Source organism: Tarenaya hassleriana, unplaced genomic scaffold (assembly GCF_000463585.1).
Source record: "Tarenaya hassleriana unplaced genomic scaffold, ASM46358v1 Cleome26, whole genome shotgun sequence".
In the NCBI taxonomy this organism is placed as follows: Eukaryota; Viridiplantae; Streptophyta; class Magnoliopsida; order Brassicales; family Cleomaceae; genus Tarenaya; species Tarenaya hassleriana.
In genome coordinates this window covers 711155-724899 of record NW_010965869.1, presented here as the reverse complement: position 1 = coordinate 724899, position 13745 = coordinate 711155, and the positions used below count along the sequence as shown (strand labels likewise).

Genomic DNA, 13745 nt, shown 5'->3' with positions numbered 1-13745 from the left:
ATTCCTGCTATCTCTAGAGAGATTCAATCCTCTCCGAACTCGACCTCTGAAACAATAGCTACTTTTACTCCCGAGGATCCCAGCAAAACCTTGCTCGCCGTCAATATGACGAGTATCACCAAGCTCTCTTCCTCCAACTACATCACTTGGAGTATCCAAGTTCGTGCCTTACTTGAAGGTTACCGTCTTGAAGGTTTCATCATTGATGATGGCTTTCCTGCTGTCATGCTTTCCTCTAACGGTACTACCTGTGCTAACCCAGCTTTTGCTCCATTTAGACAGCAAGATCGGCTTCTCTTTAGTGCTCTGCTTGGTGCAATCTCTGTCCCATTACAACTGCTCGTGGCTCGATTTGTTTCGGTTCGTGAGGCATGGAAAATCCTTGCAAATACGTATGGTAAGGCCTCTCGTGGGCATCTTCTACAGTTACGGGATTGTACCAAGGGTACGCAGTCCGTCGATGAGTATCTCCGCTTCATCACAGCCAAGTCGGACGAACTCTCTCTTCTCGGGAAACCTCTTGACCATGAGGATATTCTTGATGCTGTTCTTGAGGGATTACCGGAAGATTATAAGCCCATTCTGGATATGGTGCAAGCCAAGGATGTCACCATTTCTCTAGAGGAGCTCCATGAGAAACTTCTCAACCATGAGGCCAAGCTTGCTGTTGCATCTCCTCTCTCCTCGCCGTCATTGCCTGTGATGGCAAATCCTGTCGCTGCCCGCTCTCGTCATCCCTCTCGGGGTCATACCAATCATCGAGGTCGACCCTGGGATCGTTCTTCGTCTGGCTCCTCTCGTGGTTATCAAGGAAAGTGCCAAGCTTTTGGAATCTTCGGGCACAGTGCACAGCGCTGTCCAGAGTTTCGTCTTGTCACTGGGTCTCCTTCTGATATGTCGGGCTCGGTCTCTCCTCGTCCTTGGCAGCCGAGAGCTCACATGGTTGTTGCACCGTCTTTTGATCCGAATCCGTGGTTGGTTGATAGTGGTGCCTCACACCATATTACTTCGGAGCTTGACAACCTAGCTATTCATAGCCCTTACCATGGCAATGACGATGTGGTTCTTGGTGATGGTTCGGGTCTCTCCATCACTCACAAGGGTTTTACATCTCTTCCCTCTCGCACTCGCCCTTTATCTCTTGATAATGTATTGTGTGTTCCTTCTATGGCGAAGAATTTGATTTCAGTTTATCAATTATGTCACACTAACAACGTTTCGGTGGAATTCTTTCCTCGTTGTTTTCAGGTGAAGGATCTAAACACGGGGGTGCTCCTTCTCCAAGGACAATCTAAGGACGGCGTCTATGAGTGGCCGGCGAATCCTATACCTTTGTCGTCTCCTCTTGCCTTTAACCTTGTCCGTTTGGCATTTACGTTTAGGTCATCCGGCTTTGCCGATTCTTCGTCGTATTGTTTCAAGCTTTGATGTTTCGTTATCTAAGCATTCCTTGTCTTCCCCGTGTGACTCGTGTTTGGTCAATAAAAGTCATAAGCTTCCCTTTTCATTGTCCACATTATCTTCTTCTCGTCCTCTCGAACTATTATTCTCCGATGTTTGGACATCTCCAGTTATTTCCGTGGATGGTTTCAAATACTATGTGATTTTTGTTGATCATTTCACGCGTTACTCTTGGCTTTACCCTCTCAAACGGAAATCTGATGTTCACGACACCTTTATTCGCTTCAAAGCTCTTGTTGAGAACAAGTTCTCCTCCAAAATTTCTATGTTTTACTCGGACAATGGTGGTGAGTTTTTAGCTCTATCCTCCTTTTTAGCATCCCATGGTATTTCTCATCATACTACTACACCGCCACATACTCCGGAGCACAATGGAATATCCGAGAGAAAACATCGACATATTGTCGAGACCGGTCTCTCCCTTCTCCACCGAGCCTCCATTCCATTGTGTTATTGGTCCTATGCCCTAACCACAGCCACATACCTCATTAACCGCTTACCATCCTCGGTTCTAGGTATGTCATCGCCATTTGAAATTCTTTTTCACTCGTCTCCAAACTACTCAAAGTTACGAGTATTCGGTTGTCTTTGTTATCCTTGGTTGAGACCGTATGCACCTCATAAACTTGCTCCTAAGTCGACTCCGTGTGTTTTTCTTGGTTACTCCCTCTCTCAAAGTGCCTATTTTTGTCTTGACCTCTCTTCTTCTCGGTTATTCGTCTCTCGTCATGTCGTTTTCCACGAGTCTAGCTTTCCATTTGCTAATCGTGGTCTTTTGTCTGCCTCCTCTTCTTCCTCCGAGTCGTTTGAACCCTTCCGTCCTTCTTTTATGCCATCCGCTTCACGTGTTACTCCCTATTCACCGCCGGTCTCCACTGCCTCTTTTGGTGAGCCTCCGTGTCATGCTCCTTCGCCCTTGGAAGCTGAGGATGTTTCTCTGTTGCCGATGGCTGATACCGAATGTGATCGTTTGCCTAATTCCTTGCCGACTGTCGAGGAAGAGCCAGCTGCCTTGGTTCCGTCTCCGACACGCAATCGACATCCTATGACTACGAGGGGTAAGAACAACATTGTGAAACCGGTTCAGAAGTTGACCTTAGCTGCCTCTATTGTGAACTCTCTCAGGGAACCGACCTGTGTATCTCAAGCTCTGAAGGATCCTCGTTGGAGACAGGCTATGTGTGATGAATTTGATGCCTTGGTTCGTAATGGCACTTGAGAGCTTGTTTCGTCAGTGGGTGTTTCGAACACGGTAGGTTGCAAATGAGTTTTTCGAATCAAGAAAAATCCTGATGGCTCGATTGACCGCTTCAAGGCACGTCTAGTTGCGAAGGGATTTCATCAACGTCCCGGTGTGGATTTTCAGGAGACTTTTAGTCCGGTTGTCACCCATTATAATACGTGTTGTTCTTAGCCTCGCGGTCTCCAATGGTTGGCATATTCGACAACTTGATGTTAACAATGCCTTTCTTCAAGGTCATTTATCTGATGAGGTGTATATGTCACAACCTCCGGGTTTCGTGGATAGAGATCATCTGACATTTGTTTGCAAACTTCATAAGGCGATCTATGGGCTTAAATAAGCTCCGAGGGCTTGGTACTCTGAATTACGTACTTACCTACTTGCAGCTGGTTTTGTTAACTTTGTGGTTGATGCGTCTTTATTTATACTCCGTGATGCCGGTGTTCAGCTCTTTGTTTTAGTGTATGTTGATGATCTCATTGTTACGGGAAGTTGTGAACAACGTATTCGGGACTTTCTAGCCAGCATTAGCTCTCGGTTCTCTTTAAAGGATCTTGGAGCATTGTCTTTCTTTTTGGGGATCGAGGCATCTCGATCGAGCAAGGGTATGTTTCTTAGCCAACGCAAGTATATCAATGATCTCTTGGCTCGGACAAACATGCATGACGCTAAGACGGTCGCAACTCCCATAGATTCTACCTCTTGCCTCAGGTTCACCGTTGTCGGATCCCTCGAAATTCAGAATGGTTGTGGGTAGCTTGCAATATTTATCTCTTACTCGGCTAGACATCAGTTTTGCAGTCAACAAGCTTTCTCAATTCATGCATTCCCCGACTGATGAACATTGGGCAGCAACCAAACGTGTTATTCGCTTTCTGGCTGGCACACGATCGACATGCATCTTTTTCTCCTCTAACAACATCTCGTCGCTTCACGCTTTTAGTGATTTAGATTGGGCTGGCGATCCAAGTGATTTTAAATCCACGGGAGCCTACATTGTCTATCTTGGTAGACATCCGATCTCATGGTCTTCCAAGAAGCTCATGGGTCTATCCCGGTCTTCTACAGAAGCTGAATATCGTTCGATTGTCAACACACTACAAAAAAAAATCCCAAATTCCAACCGACAAATCCGTTGGAAATGGCCGAAAATATGTTTTCATACTCATCAATCTTGATGCAAGAGATAAACGTGACTGACCTTCTTTACATCCTTCATAGATAGGATGATTTGCCATATCCAACATGTCGAAAAACCGTTTTGTTTCGACGTTTGGCTCCTCCTGATCTTGTGATGAGTTTTGCTCAGCCAATGCCCCAGGAAAAGCATCTGTCACCATTTCAACATAAGGATTTCTTACATGATCTTCATCTACATCATACATTTGCTCGGCCGAGACATGTTGTCTTGTAATTGTCCGAACTTCTTCTCCATGAAATCGCCAAATATAATAATATTCGACAAATCCCCTTCGAAATAGATGTTTACAAACATCTTCTGGAATGCGATATTTAAAATTGCAACAACTTGTACATGGACATAGCATTTTTCCACGTTCTTGGCACAACGGCTGTATAGAAGCAAAATTCATAAACTGTTCCAAACCGTTAATGAATTCTTGCGTTACCTATTTTGTAATCGAATCAACTCTTTCGTATATCCACTGCCGGGACGAACGAATATTCGGATTTGTTGAAGAAGCCATTTTTAGGAGAATTTTTGTGTAAGAATAGTAGAAGAATGATTTAGAGAGTGGTTTGGGCGAAAAATGGTCGGATGGTTTAAATAGACAAATATTCCAACGGATGTCCGTTGGAAATCCGTTGAAAATATCGTTACCGTTACTCTTTCCAACGGATATCCGTTGGAATAATTCGAACGTTATAACGTTCAACTACTTCCAACGGATTTCCGTTGGAACCCTTGCCGCGTTTCATAACGTTCGGATAATTTCAACGGCTTGCCGTTGGAATTTGTCGAACGTTATTTCCAACGGCATTCCGTTGGAATATGCGTGGAAAATTTCCAACTCAAATATCCGTTGAGATGTCGTTGGAAATTTCTAACGGATTTCTAACGGATAGATCCGTTACACATCCGTTGGAAATCCGTTAGAAACGCGTTGGAATTATTCCAACGGATAAATCCGTTGGAAAAATCCGTTGGAATTTAGCATTTTTTTTTTGTAGTGACACTTCGGCTGAACTGAGCTGGCTCTCTTCTCTTCTTCGCGAACTTGGCTACTCCTTGCCATCGGTCCCGACGATTTTTTGTGACAATATCGGTGCTACATACCTTTGCGCTAATCCTGTCTTTCACTCTCGGATGAAGCATCTCGCGTTGGATTATCATTTTGTTCGGAACCAAGTGAATGTTGGCTCCCTTCGTGTCTGTCATGTCACTTCTAAGGACCAACTTGCAGATATTTTGACCAAACCGCTTCTTCGTACCTCCTTCAGTGATTTGCTTCCGATCCTCCATCTCGATGGGGTGTATTAGAGATATTATCAATATCTTGTATATATTTGATATCTCCTTAAGTTAGGGAAGTTGTTGTACATACTCGTGTATATATATTGATCGAAAGCAATAATACAAGTAAGCCTTTCAAATATCTTATATCGATCGTGTAACAATAACAACAACCAATAAAAAAAATGAGGCTAATTGATATATATTTATAAGAAGTTAAATTATCGAGATCTTAATGTATAATATTTATATAATCGATAAATCTATTATAAACCATATAATCGATATTAATATGGCAATTCGGTTCCTCACAGACACAAATATGACATCGTTCCGTGTATATTTTCTAGGGGTGACAATTGGGTCGGTCGGAGCACGCATTCGTCTTGAAGGTTCGGACTGGACTCAGACCGGTCTGATTTTTTTCGGACCTATGTAGTTAAGTCCGAAGTCCAACCCTATATATTCCGGACTCGGGTTGGATCGGACGAGATCAGACCGGTCTGCATAAATCCCTTTGTAAATCTTATTTTTTTGTTTTTTTTTTAATATCGGGTTTTCAGACCGGTCCGATTCGAGTCCGAAGCTCGATTCGAGTCTGGCCCGAAAGCCCGATTTTTTTTGCTGAGAAACTTAGGTCCGAAGTCCATTAATTTTCGGATTAAGCCGGGCCGGACTTCGGGTCTCGTACCCAAATTGGTAACCCTAGTATTTACCAAATAATCGTTTTTTGGGTGTGCAGTAAGTGGCAAAGAGAAGTGGACATTTGTATCGTCTAAAATTTTTGAATGGTAAATTTTTTATAAAATCAATTTTTTTTTAACCGATCAGAGTATTAAAAAAAAATCTAAAAAACCAATTTTTTTTAAAAAAATCTAAATTTTCTTAATAAAAATCAAAACCGAATCGAATATGATATAATAATCGATTGATATATATTTTTATAGAATCGAACCGAATACCGAAAATTCCACCCCTAGTGGGAAGAAGACCAACCTAATAAGTTTATACTTTGTCAATAAATATCGCATATATAAATACATAATATATGTATATATGTAGAGAGAGAGGGAGAGGGAGAGAGAACTTTTGACTCGTGCAAAAAATCACACATACATCATTACGACTACGATAAGGACCAAAGATTAATATATCCCTTTCAATTTTGCTTCATATATAGTATTGATGTGTTTTTCCGGTGGCCCCATTTATAATTTTCCAAGAAAAAAGAAACAGAATGTTCAACATCTTATGTGCCGAATGAGAAAGCATTGTTATTTACAATTTTAAGGAGGAAATATATTAGTTTTTTATACCATAATTTTTCATCATTATAACTAATCAGATTCGTTGTTATAACTATCCAGTCTTTTATTTGACATGATTATATGTTATTAATGTCTTATTTTGTTGTTGGAATATATATATTCATGGTCTTTGTTAATTATTAGTTTTATCTTTTCTGATAATTCTATTAAAATTTCATTAACCCATTTTTAAATAAATACAAAAATAAATGTATTAGCATTTTTAAAAAAAAATAAATACATAATGATCACAGCCCCCCCCCCCAACTTTAATTTTTTTTAAATGAATTTCGTAATTCATGTATAACTATTTGTGTGTTGGTTCCACGCCTCTTGTCGATAATTCAACGACCGCAAAGTTTTAATTTTTATTTTTATTTTGTGAATTTGCAACATAGCATTAGCAGCCTTTTGGACATGCAATTTTGCACGTGAGAAAGACTTTGAATATTGAATCTTGACAGCAATATAGATATTTCACTTACACGTTCAAATTTATATATCGGTGGCCATTTATAGTAGCTGATCATACTATTTTCCAGAGCACAAGTCTTGAATACAATTACATATAATATACAATAATTCTATTTTTTTTTTTAAATATAGCACAATTCCTATCCGACGTGCTCCTAAATCCCCTATGGAGGTAAAATTTTTCGAACTACTATAGACGATGAAATGCATCTTACAAAGCGGTTGTAGGTCTATGTTATTGGAGGTGGATACGAAAGAAGTTGTAGAAGAGATCAATAACAAGAAATCATTAAGTTGACAGAGATATACTCAAGAAATTGAAGTGTTTTGGAAGAGGTTTCCGAGTATCAGTTTGGCTCATATACAAAGGAATAATAATTCTCCCGCTGATGCGATTGCGAAATTTGCTAATTTCGTTGAATCGTAAATCTCTTTTTGTATTATGTTCAAACTCCTGTCCTGAGTGGCTTTCTCGGATTGTAGCGAAGGATTGTTCTTCAACTTATTAATTTTTGTGAAAAAAAAAATTCCTATCCGACAAATATTAAATTGAGCATTTATGTGCGGAGTTCGATTTTTTTTTTCACTACAAAAATGAGTATTCGTCGTTGAAGTTGTACAATAAATTCAGAACTCCCTCCATCAACATTGCCCTAATCCCAAATTTACGCTCATTTCGATTTTGAGTTAGTTTTTTATTCAAAATTTATATCAATTCCAATTCATTTCTAATGACTAGTTTCCACGTAAATTCAGAACTCCGTAACAAAAAAAAAACTATAGCTCAATAAAACAAAAAAAAAGTGCCATTGATGTGAATAACAAAGCCATCTAAAGTTTAACTAGTATACAACCCAACGTTTGTATCAAAGGATTATATCTCTTACTGTCTTCTCGATCCTTGACGCATCAATACCTATCCGAGAAATAATAGCCTGCATGCATAGACATGCTTAACTATAAGATCATATGTAAAAAAAAATACCTAAATCAAACCATTACATACATACATACATACATACATACATAGGGTATATATACTTACTTTGACAATGATTGTGCAAATGGTCTTGTGTTCCATGTTATGAAGATTGACACTCATAATTTCAGCTCCTTCTTCTTCAAGAGCAGTCATGATTCTGAGAAGTGCAAAGTTCATGGCGTCGGGACCGATGATGAGGTTGAGTTCGACGGTGGATTCCCGAGCACTGACGTGAAGGCTCGGCGAGAAGCGTAGCCGATTCTCCTCCTCTACTCTTCCTCCTAACAATCTCTCCTTCTTCTGCTTCAGCTCTCTCACCCTTTCTTTCAGCTGTTTCATCCGAATAGTTGCTTCGTCTATCAGCTGTGGCACCGGTAACTGCTACCATATATATATGCTTGTGTTAGGAGCAAGGTATACATATATATATATATATGTATCTATATATTTGCATATAAACATCTATATATTTTTTTGCTAATAAGTGAATTACCACATTCAGAAAATGCAACCACATTGCATATGTGATATATAACATGTACCACAAATTAATTGGATCTTTGATGTTAGTTATAACGTGTATATATATACATGTGTGTGTGTGTGCATGCAGGTTACACTTGAACATTGCAGACAAGTTCATATATACATTCATTCATAATAAACGCGTGTGTATATATTTTTTGTTATAAACTTTATTTTCTTTGTCGTGAAGGACTATGTCTCTACTGTATGCAGTATGTACGTATATGAGTTTCTGTGTGGGCGTATACACATAAACACAACATATGTGTACTTGCACATACATATATATATATATATATATTTGCATACCTATATATATATAGATATATACGTAATACATGCATAGGTATAGTGTATATAGAGTTTGGATTTTGTTTTTCATGGACCCTTACGCATGCAGTGTGTGTGTGTGTGTGTGTGTCAGCTCATACATATAAACACAACGTATACATATGTATACTTGCATATACATGCAAATCTGCATATATATATATATATGTGTATATATATACATTGAGAGAGAGAGTACCCTTTTGTTGGAGACAAGAGAAGAGAGATGAGAGAAGAGATGTTTCATGCGCATTCTTCTGTCTTTCTCTCTGAGATTACGCTGTTCCCTCAACAACGATGAAGTTTCTCTCTCTTCCTCCATTTCCATCCTCCTCTTCATCTTACTCTAAATCTATATATGTATATTACCCTTATATATATATATATATGTGTGTGTATGTATATATGTTTGCTCAAAGATGATGTTTTCTCTTTAACCCCCCCCCCCCATATATATATATATATATGTGTATATATATAGTCTCTGTAAGAGCTAGAGGGACTCATTGAATAGTGAACAAGACGAAAGAGACGTTTTCCACGAAAGTCTTCCGTTCTTGGACACGGAAGTCATCAGTTGTGTCTGAAAACTACACAAAACAAAATTATGAATTTTCTAAATCTTTTTAATTATATGAATTTATAATTTGATCCCCCCTTCAAATATATAGACTCGTAAAATTTTGTACTTCAAATATATATTATCGTCGGGGTTTTTGTTTTCTGTTCAATAGTAGTAGGCAAAGTATAATTATCTATATTTGTAGTAGAGATTAATCGCCGAGATTGCAAAATAAAATAGTTTATATATACGTTTAGATATTTTCTTCTAATAACATAAATACAATGATATACTTAAATCTCAAATTAAATGTCGTTTTTAACATAAATCTCGAACAATTACTGACAAAACCAAACACAAATAAAACACCGAAAAGATCTGACGTTTGCCACCAAAAGTGGTCCCCTCGATAAATATAGTTAACGAATGAAATAAGATTTTACATATTATCATCAATCATATATACTTTCTCTAGAAAAATCTTAAGAAAATCATTTATCGTTAAATATTTCGTTTTTAAGTATACGAAATTAAATCCAACCGCTTTGAATAGCACGCAATTGTATCGAGTAGGATTAAGAATATATATAGGTTATATAAAATTTAAAATTAAATTGATAAAATTGAAAGTTAATACGAAAATAATGAATTTTAAAAAATAGTTTTTAAAAGTAAGTAATTTTTAATAAAATTTGAACTGAATCAAATTCTAAAATGTTGATACACATAGGGTTCTAATTTGAGGAAACAATTTAGAAAAAAAAAATAAAGAAAAAGCCTAAAGATTAGGAAAAAAAAGTTTGACTCGGAGGCTCGGAGAATAGATGGTCAACCGTTAATTTTCGGGAATTCTACAACAATTATAAAAAATAATAATAATATATCGTTTTCTTGGAATTATAACGGCAAACATGCCACGTGGATTTAAACTTGGGCGGTCCGACAGCAAATAAATATAGTCAATTATATAATAAACACGTGTATATCTATATGTAAATGCAAATTAGTCCGACAAATCCTATTTGGCACGCCATTTACATAATCGCAATAATTGGCCGATTTTCAAGTATATTATCATTTGAATTCAATGGACATAATTTGAAATAAATGTTTGAAAAGTTTATTCTGAACCTATAAATAAATATAATTATTTAACACGGTTTCACTTGAACTGCTTCGTTCGTTATAGGCGACATGATAGTGGTTTTGTTCTCTTTATTTTCGACACGGATAATCCTCTAAAAAAATATCACGAATTCCTAAAACAATTCGTATAAAATAAAGAATTTTATAAATTCTTTAAAAAATTATAAATTTCATAAATTTTGTCATATTCCTATAAAATATATAAAAAACAATAATTTTATATAGAAAGTATAAAATTTATAAAGTTTAATGAACACGTGGGAATATAATAAAATTCAAAAATTTTATAATTTTATATAAAAGTTATAAAACTGATGATTTTATATAGAATTTTTTTTATGAAAGTTTGTGATTTTATAGACGATTCTCATACAAAATATTGATTTTTATTTTTTTATATTCATGTTCTTATGTGAGTGCAAAGCTTAAAAAAAATAAGAGATATGGATCAAAGAAATGAAAATATATATAAAGGGCGTGCAAACAGAAGACGATTACTCAAACAGAAGAGAAAGAGATGGATATGAAACATGAATTGGGGATATATATATATAGAAAACATGGGTGAACGATATCTATAAAAATATGAATTGTATTTGAGTGGAGCCTTCAAATAATATGCGAACTGCACAATCTAAATTGTATGAGATTAGAAGTGTCAATCGGACTGGTCCGACCCGAGCTCGCACTCGGCCTGTGGGTTTTGGACTCGGGTTGGCGCGGTCCGAGTTTGCACTCGGTCCAAGGCTTTTGGGCTCGGCTCGGCCCGATTTTTTCGGACCTAAATCACCGAACCCGAAGCCTGAGCATATAGAGTTCGGTTTTGAGTTCGGTCGACATACTAATTTTGTTCTTCGAAATATACTTATTTTTATTTTTATTTTTATTAAATTTTTTTTGAGAAATTTGTTTTTGGTTTTTAGACTAGTTCGAAGTCCGATCTGAGATCTGAAAGTCCAAAAATTTTCGGGTCCAAATATTTTGATCTGAAGTCCGCTATTTTTAGGGTCAAGGTCGGGTCGGATTTCAGGCCAAAATTGACACCCTTACGTTATACGTAATATATATACCGATAGAAATTTTTGTAGTACAAGTTGTTATTTAGGAGGAGTGAAGTGGAAGATCTGAGTACTATTCTAATAAAAATGAGTTAGTATTTGATTGTTAGTGTTATCACAGAAAGAATCGGTTGGATGACCTAATATATTTATATATATATATTGTATGTATATTATCAATATCACATTCAAAACTAGGAAAAAAGAGTTTGTCCCTAATCAAAGATTTCCATCTTTATATAAAAAAAGAAGAAGAACAAAAGAAATTATATAATTATTTTTTAGCCCTAACTTAAAGTCCACGCAACTTAGCAAACAAACATCAATTTAAAATTGAAATAACCATTATCATAACGTTCACAAGATGTTGTAACAAATCACACACAATATGTTTCACCTTGGTTGACTTTGCAACAATGCCAAAAAAAAATATGTTTTTTTTTGGTTACGTTAAAGAATGTCCAAACGAAAATCCAACGTATACGTAACCAGAATTTGATTTATATTTAGGATACGTAAAATTACGATATGTACTTTTATATTTACAAAACATATAACTATCCCTTAGATAACGTATCCTTTAATTAACGAATATACCCAATATTAACCTCAATTTAATTAGTTTTGAAATGAACTCTTAAATAGTCATTTATTTAAAATTTTAAATATTTATATTACAAAAGCCTGCAACAGAAGACCTGTCATGTTATCAAACCTAGAAGCCAAGCCAACAGCAGACTTGGAGTTCACTTGAATTCTTCGATCCTTGAAGAGTTCTCTCGAAAAAAAATCAATAAATTTCGTGTCTGTATATAATGAAGAGATTCTCATTTTGCTGCATCTCAGGCAAAGTTTCCAAGAAGAGAAACCAGAACTCAGAAAAGGCACTGAATGAAGTTTGAATCTTTGTCTGTTTTCTTCGATTCCCTGTCCAAATCATTTGCTAGTTTCATCTGGGTTTCGTTTGTTTTTGTTGTGTTTGGTAAGAAATCGAGAGAGACCATGGAGGCTTCAAGGAGAGATGACGCCATTGACAATGCAGAGGTAATGGTTCTTTTTTTTTTCCGTCGCTTCGAGATGTGTTGCAGAAACTGAAAACTTGGATTGATCTTTGAACCCGAAAGGCGAAAGTGTGAGATTCACTGGGAGTTGTTCTTTTCTTCTTGGCCAAGTCTTTTTGTACATTTTGGTTCATTTCCAAGCTTCTGCTTCTGTATGAATCCAATTCTTGATTTCTTTCCTTCTCGTTTAAGCTTGATCCAGAGTCAAATGTCCCGAAAGATCTGTAACTTGATCTACTTTGGTTTGCTCTTCTCTCGACAGGTCGGAAAAGAGAAGAATCCCGGCAATATAATACTGAATCACGACTTCTCCTCCGGTTTACAGTCTTGGAACGCAAACTTTTGCAAAGCATTCGTCGCCTTTCCGGAAAGAGATGTCTCTCCCAATGTTTCAGACACGTCGAACTGCAGATACGTCGTTGTAACGGATCGGAAAGAGACTTGGCAAGGCTTGGAACAAGACATCACAACACGGGTGAAACCTGGTCATGTCTATAAACTCTCTGCTTGCGTCAGTGTCTCTGGACCAGCCGAGGTTTTGGCCACGTTGAAGCTTGAACACTTGGAATCAGAAACAAAGTATCAGTTCATCGCAAAGTAAGAGGCTTTTATCTTCTGATCTTGTTCCTGGATTTGCAGAAGAAACAATATGATGAGAATGGCTTTTTTTTTTTGTGCACTTGGAGAGCTTGTGCCTTTAAGGAGAAGTGGGTGAAGCTCCAAGGCATGTTCTTGATCCCAACCTTACCCGACACAGTTGTTTTCTATCTGGAAGGCCCATCCCCCGGGATCGATCTCCTCATAAAATCTGTCTCCATCCACGAAGAGGGCAAACCCGAGGTAATAAATAGCCTTTCCAAGCTTTTCAGAATGCAGAGAATGGACACGGGTTTTGTCTAAACGTTTGATCTTTTGAAGGGTGAGCTGGAAGAACGTGCAACGAGAGGAGATGAAAACGTGATCTTGAACCCGGATTTCGTTGATGGATTGAACAGTTGGTCCGGGAGAGGATGCAAGCTTGTGTTGCATGAATCTATGGCGGATGGTAAGATATTACCTGAGACGGGTAAGGCTTTCGCTTCTGCTACAGAACGAACACAGTCTTGGAATGGTATTCAGCAGG

At 37.4% G+C, this 13745-nt stretch overlaps 3 protein-coding genes across 3 annotated transcripts in view; 2 read left to right on the top strand and 1 right to left on the bottom strand.

Moving 5' to 3' along the window:
- The first annotated feature begins 105 nt into the window (after window positions 1-105).
- On the top strand, window positions 106-2680 carry LOC104817067. Its single transcript, XM_010546144.1, has 3 exons — window positions 106-1149; window positions 1249-1414; window positions 1572-2680. Exons 1-3 carry the CDS (start codon window positions 106-108, stop codon window positions 2678-2680), a joined length of 2319 nt encoding a protein of 772 aa, XP_010544446.1.
- A 5115-nt stretch (window positions 2681-7795) lies between these two features.
- LOC104816774 lies at window positions 7796-9117 on the bottom strand. Its single transcript, XM_010545730.1, has 3 exons — window positions 8995-9117; window positions 8004-8318; window positions 7796-7893 (listed from the first exon to the last, which is right to left on the bottom strand). Exons 1-3 carry the CDS (start codon window positions 9115-9117, stop codon window positions 7825-7827), a joined length of 507 nt encoding a protein of 168 aa, XP_010544032.1. The 3' UTR covers window positions 7796-7824.
- Window positions 9118-12335: 3218 nt separating this feature from the next.
- The window catches only part of LOC104816773 (endo-1,4-beta-xylanase C), a 4097-nt gene continuing 2687 nt past the window's right edge, over window positions 12336-13745 (top strand). Inside the window, 5 exon segments of the mRNA XM_010545729.2 lie at window positions 12336-12445; window positions 12549-12605; window positions 12885-13219; window positions 13309-13462; window positions 13541-13742. Of these exon segments, the coding sequence (XP_010544031.1) occupies window positions 12377-12445; window positions 12549-12605; window positions 12885-13219; window positions 13309-13462; window positions 13541-13742 (817 nt within the window). The 5' untranslated portion in view covers window positions 12336-12376.

Bases quoted from the DNA above. Each gene is read 5' to 3' on its own strand.
- LOC104817067 (XM_010546144.1), top strand. From the start codon at position 106: ATGACGAGTATCACCAAGCTCTCTTCCTCCAACTACATCACTTGGAGT. The intron at 1,150-1,248 runs GTATTGTGTGTT...CGTTGTTTTCAG, and splicing joins GCCCTTTATCTCTTGATAAT to GTGAAGGATCTAAACACGGG. The intron at 1,415-1,571 runs GTTTCAAGCTTT...GGACATCTCCAG, and splicing joins TGCCGATTCTTCGTCGTATT to TTATTTCCGTGGATGGTTTC.
- LOC104816774 (XM_010545730.1), bottom strand. From the start codon at position 9,117: ATGGAGGAAGAGAGAGAAACTTCATCGTTGTTGAGGGAACAGCGTAAT. The intron at 8,319-8,994 runs GTACTCTCTCTC...ATATGGTAGCAG, and splicing joins CTCTTGTCTCCAACAAAAGG to TTACCGGTGCCACAGCTGAT. The intron at 7,894-8,003 runs GTAAGTATATAT...CTATGCATGCAG, and splicing joins TTTGCACAATCATTGTCAAA to GCTATTATTTCTCGGATAGG.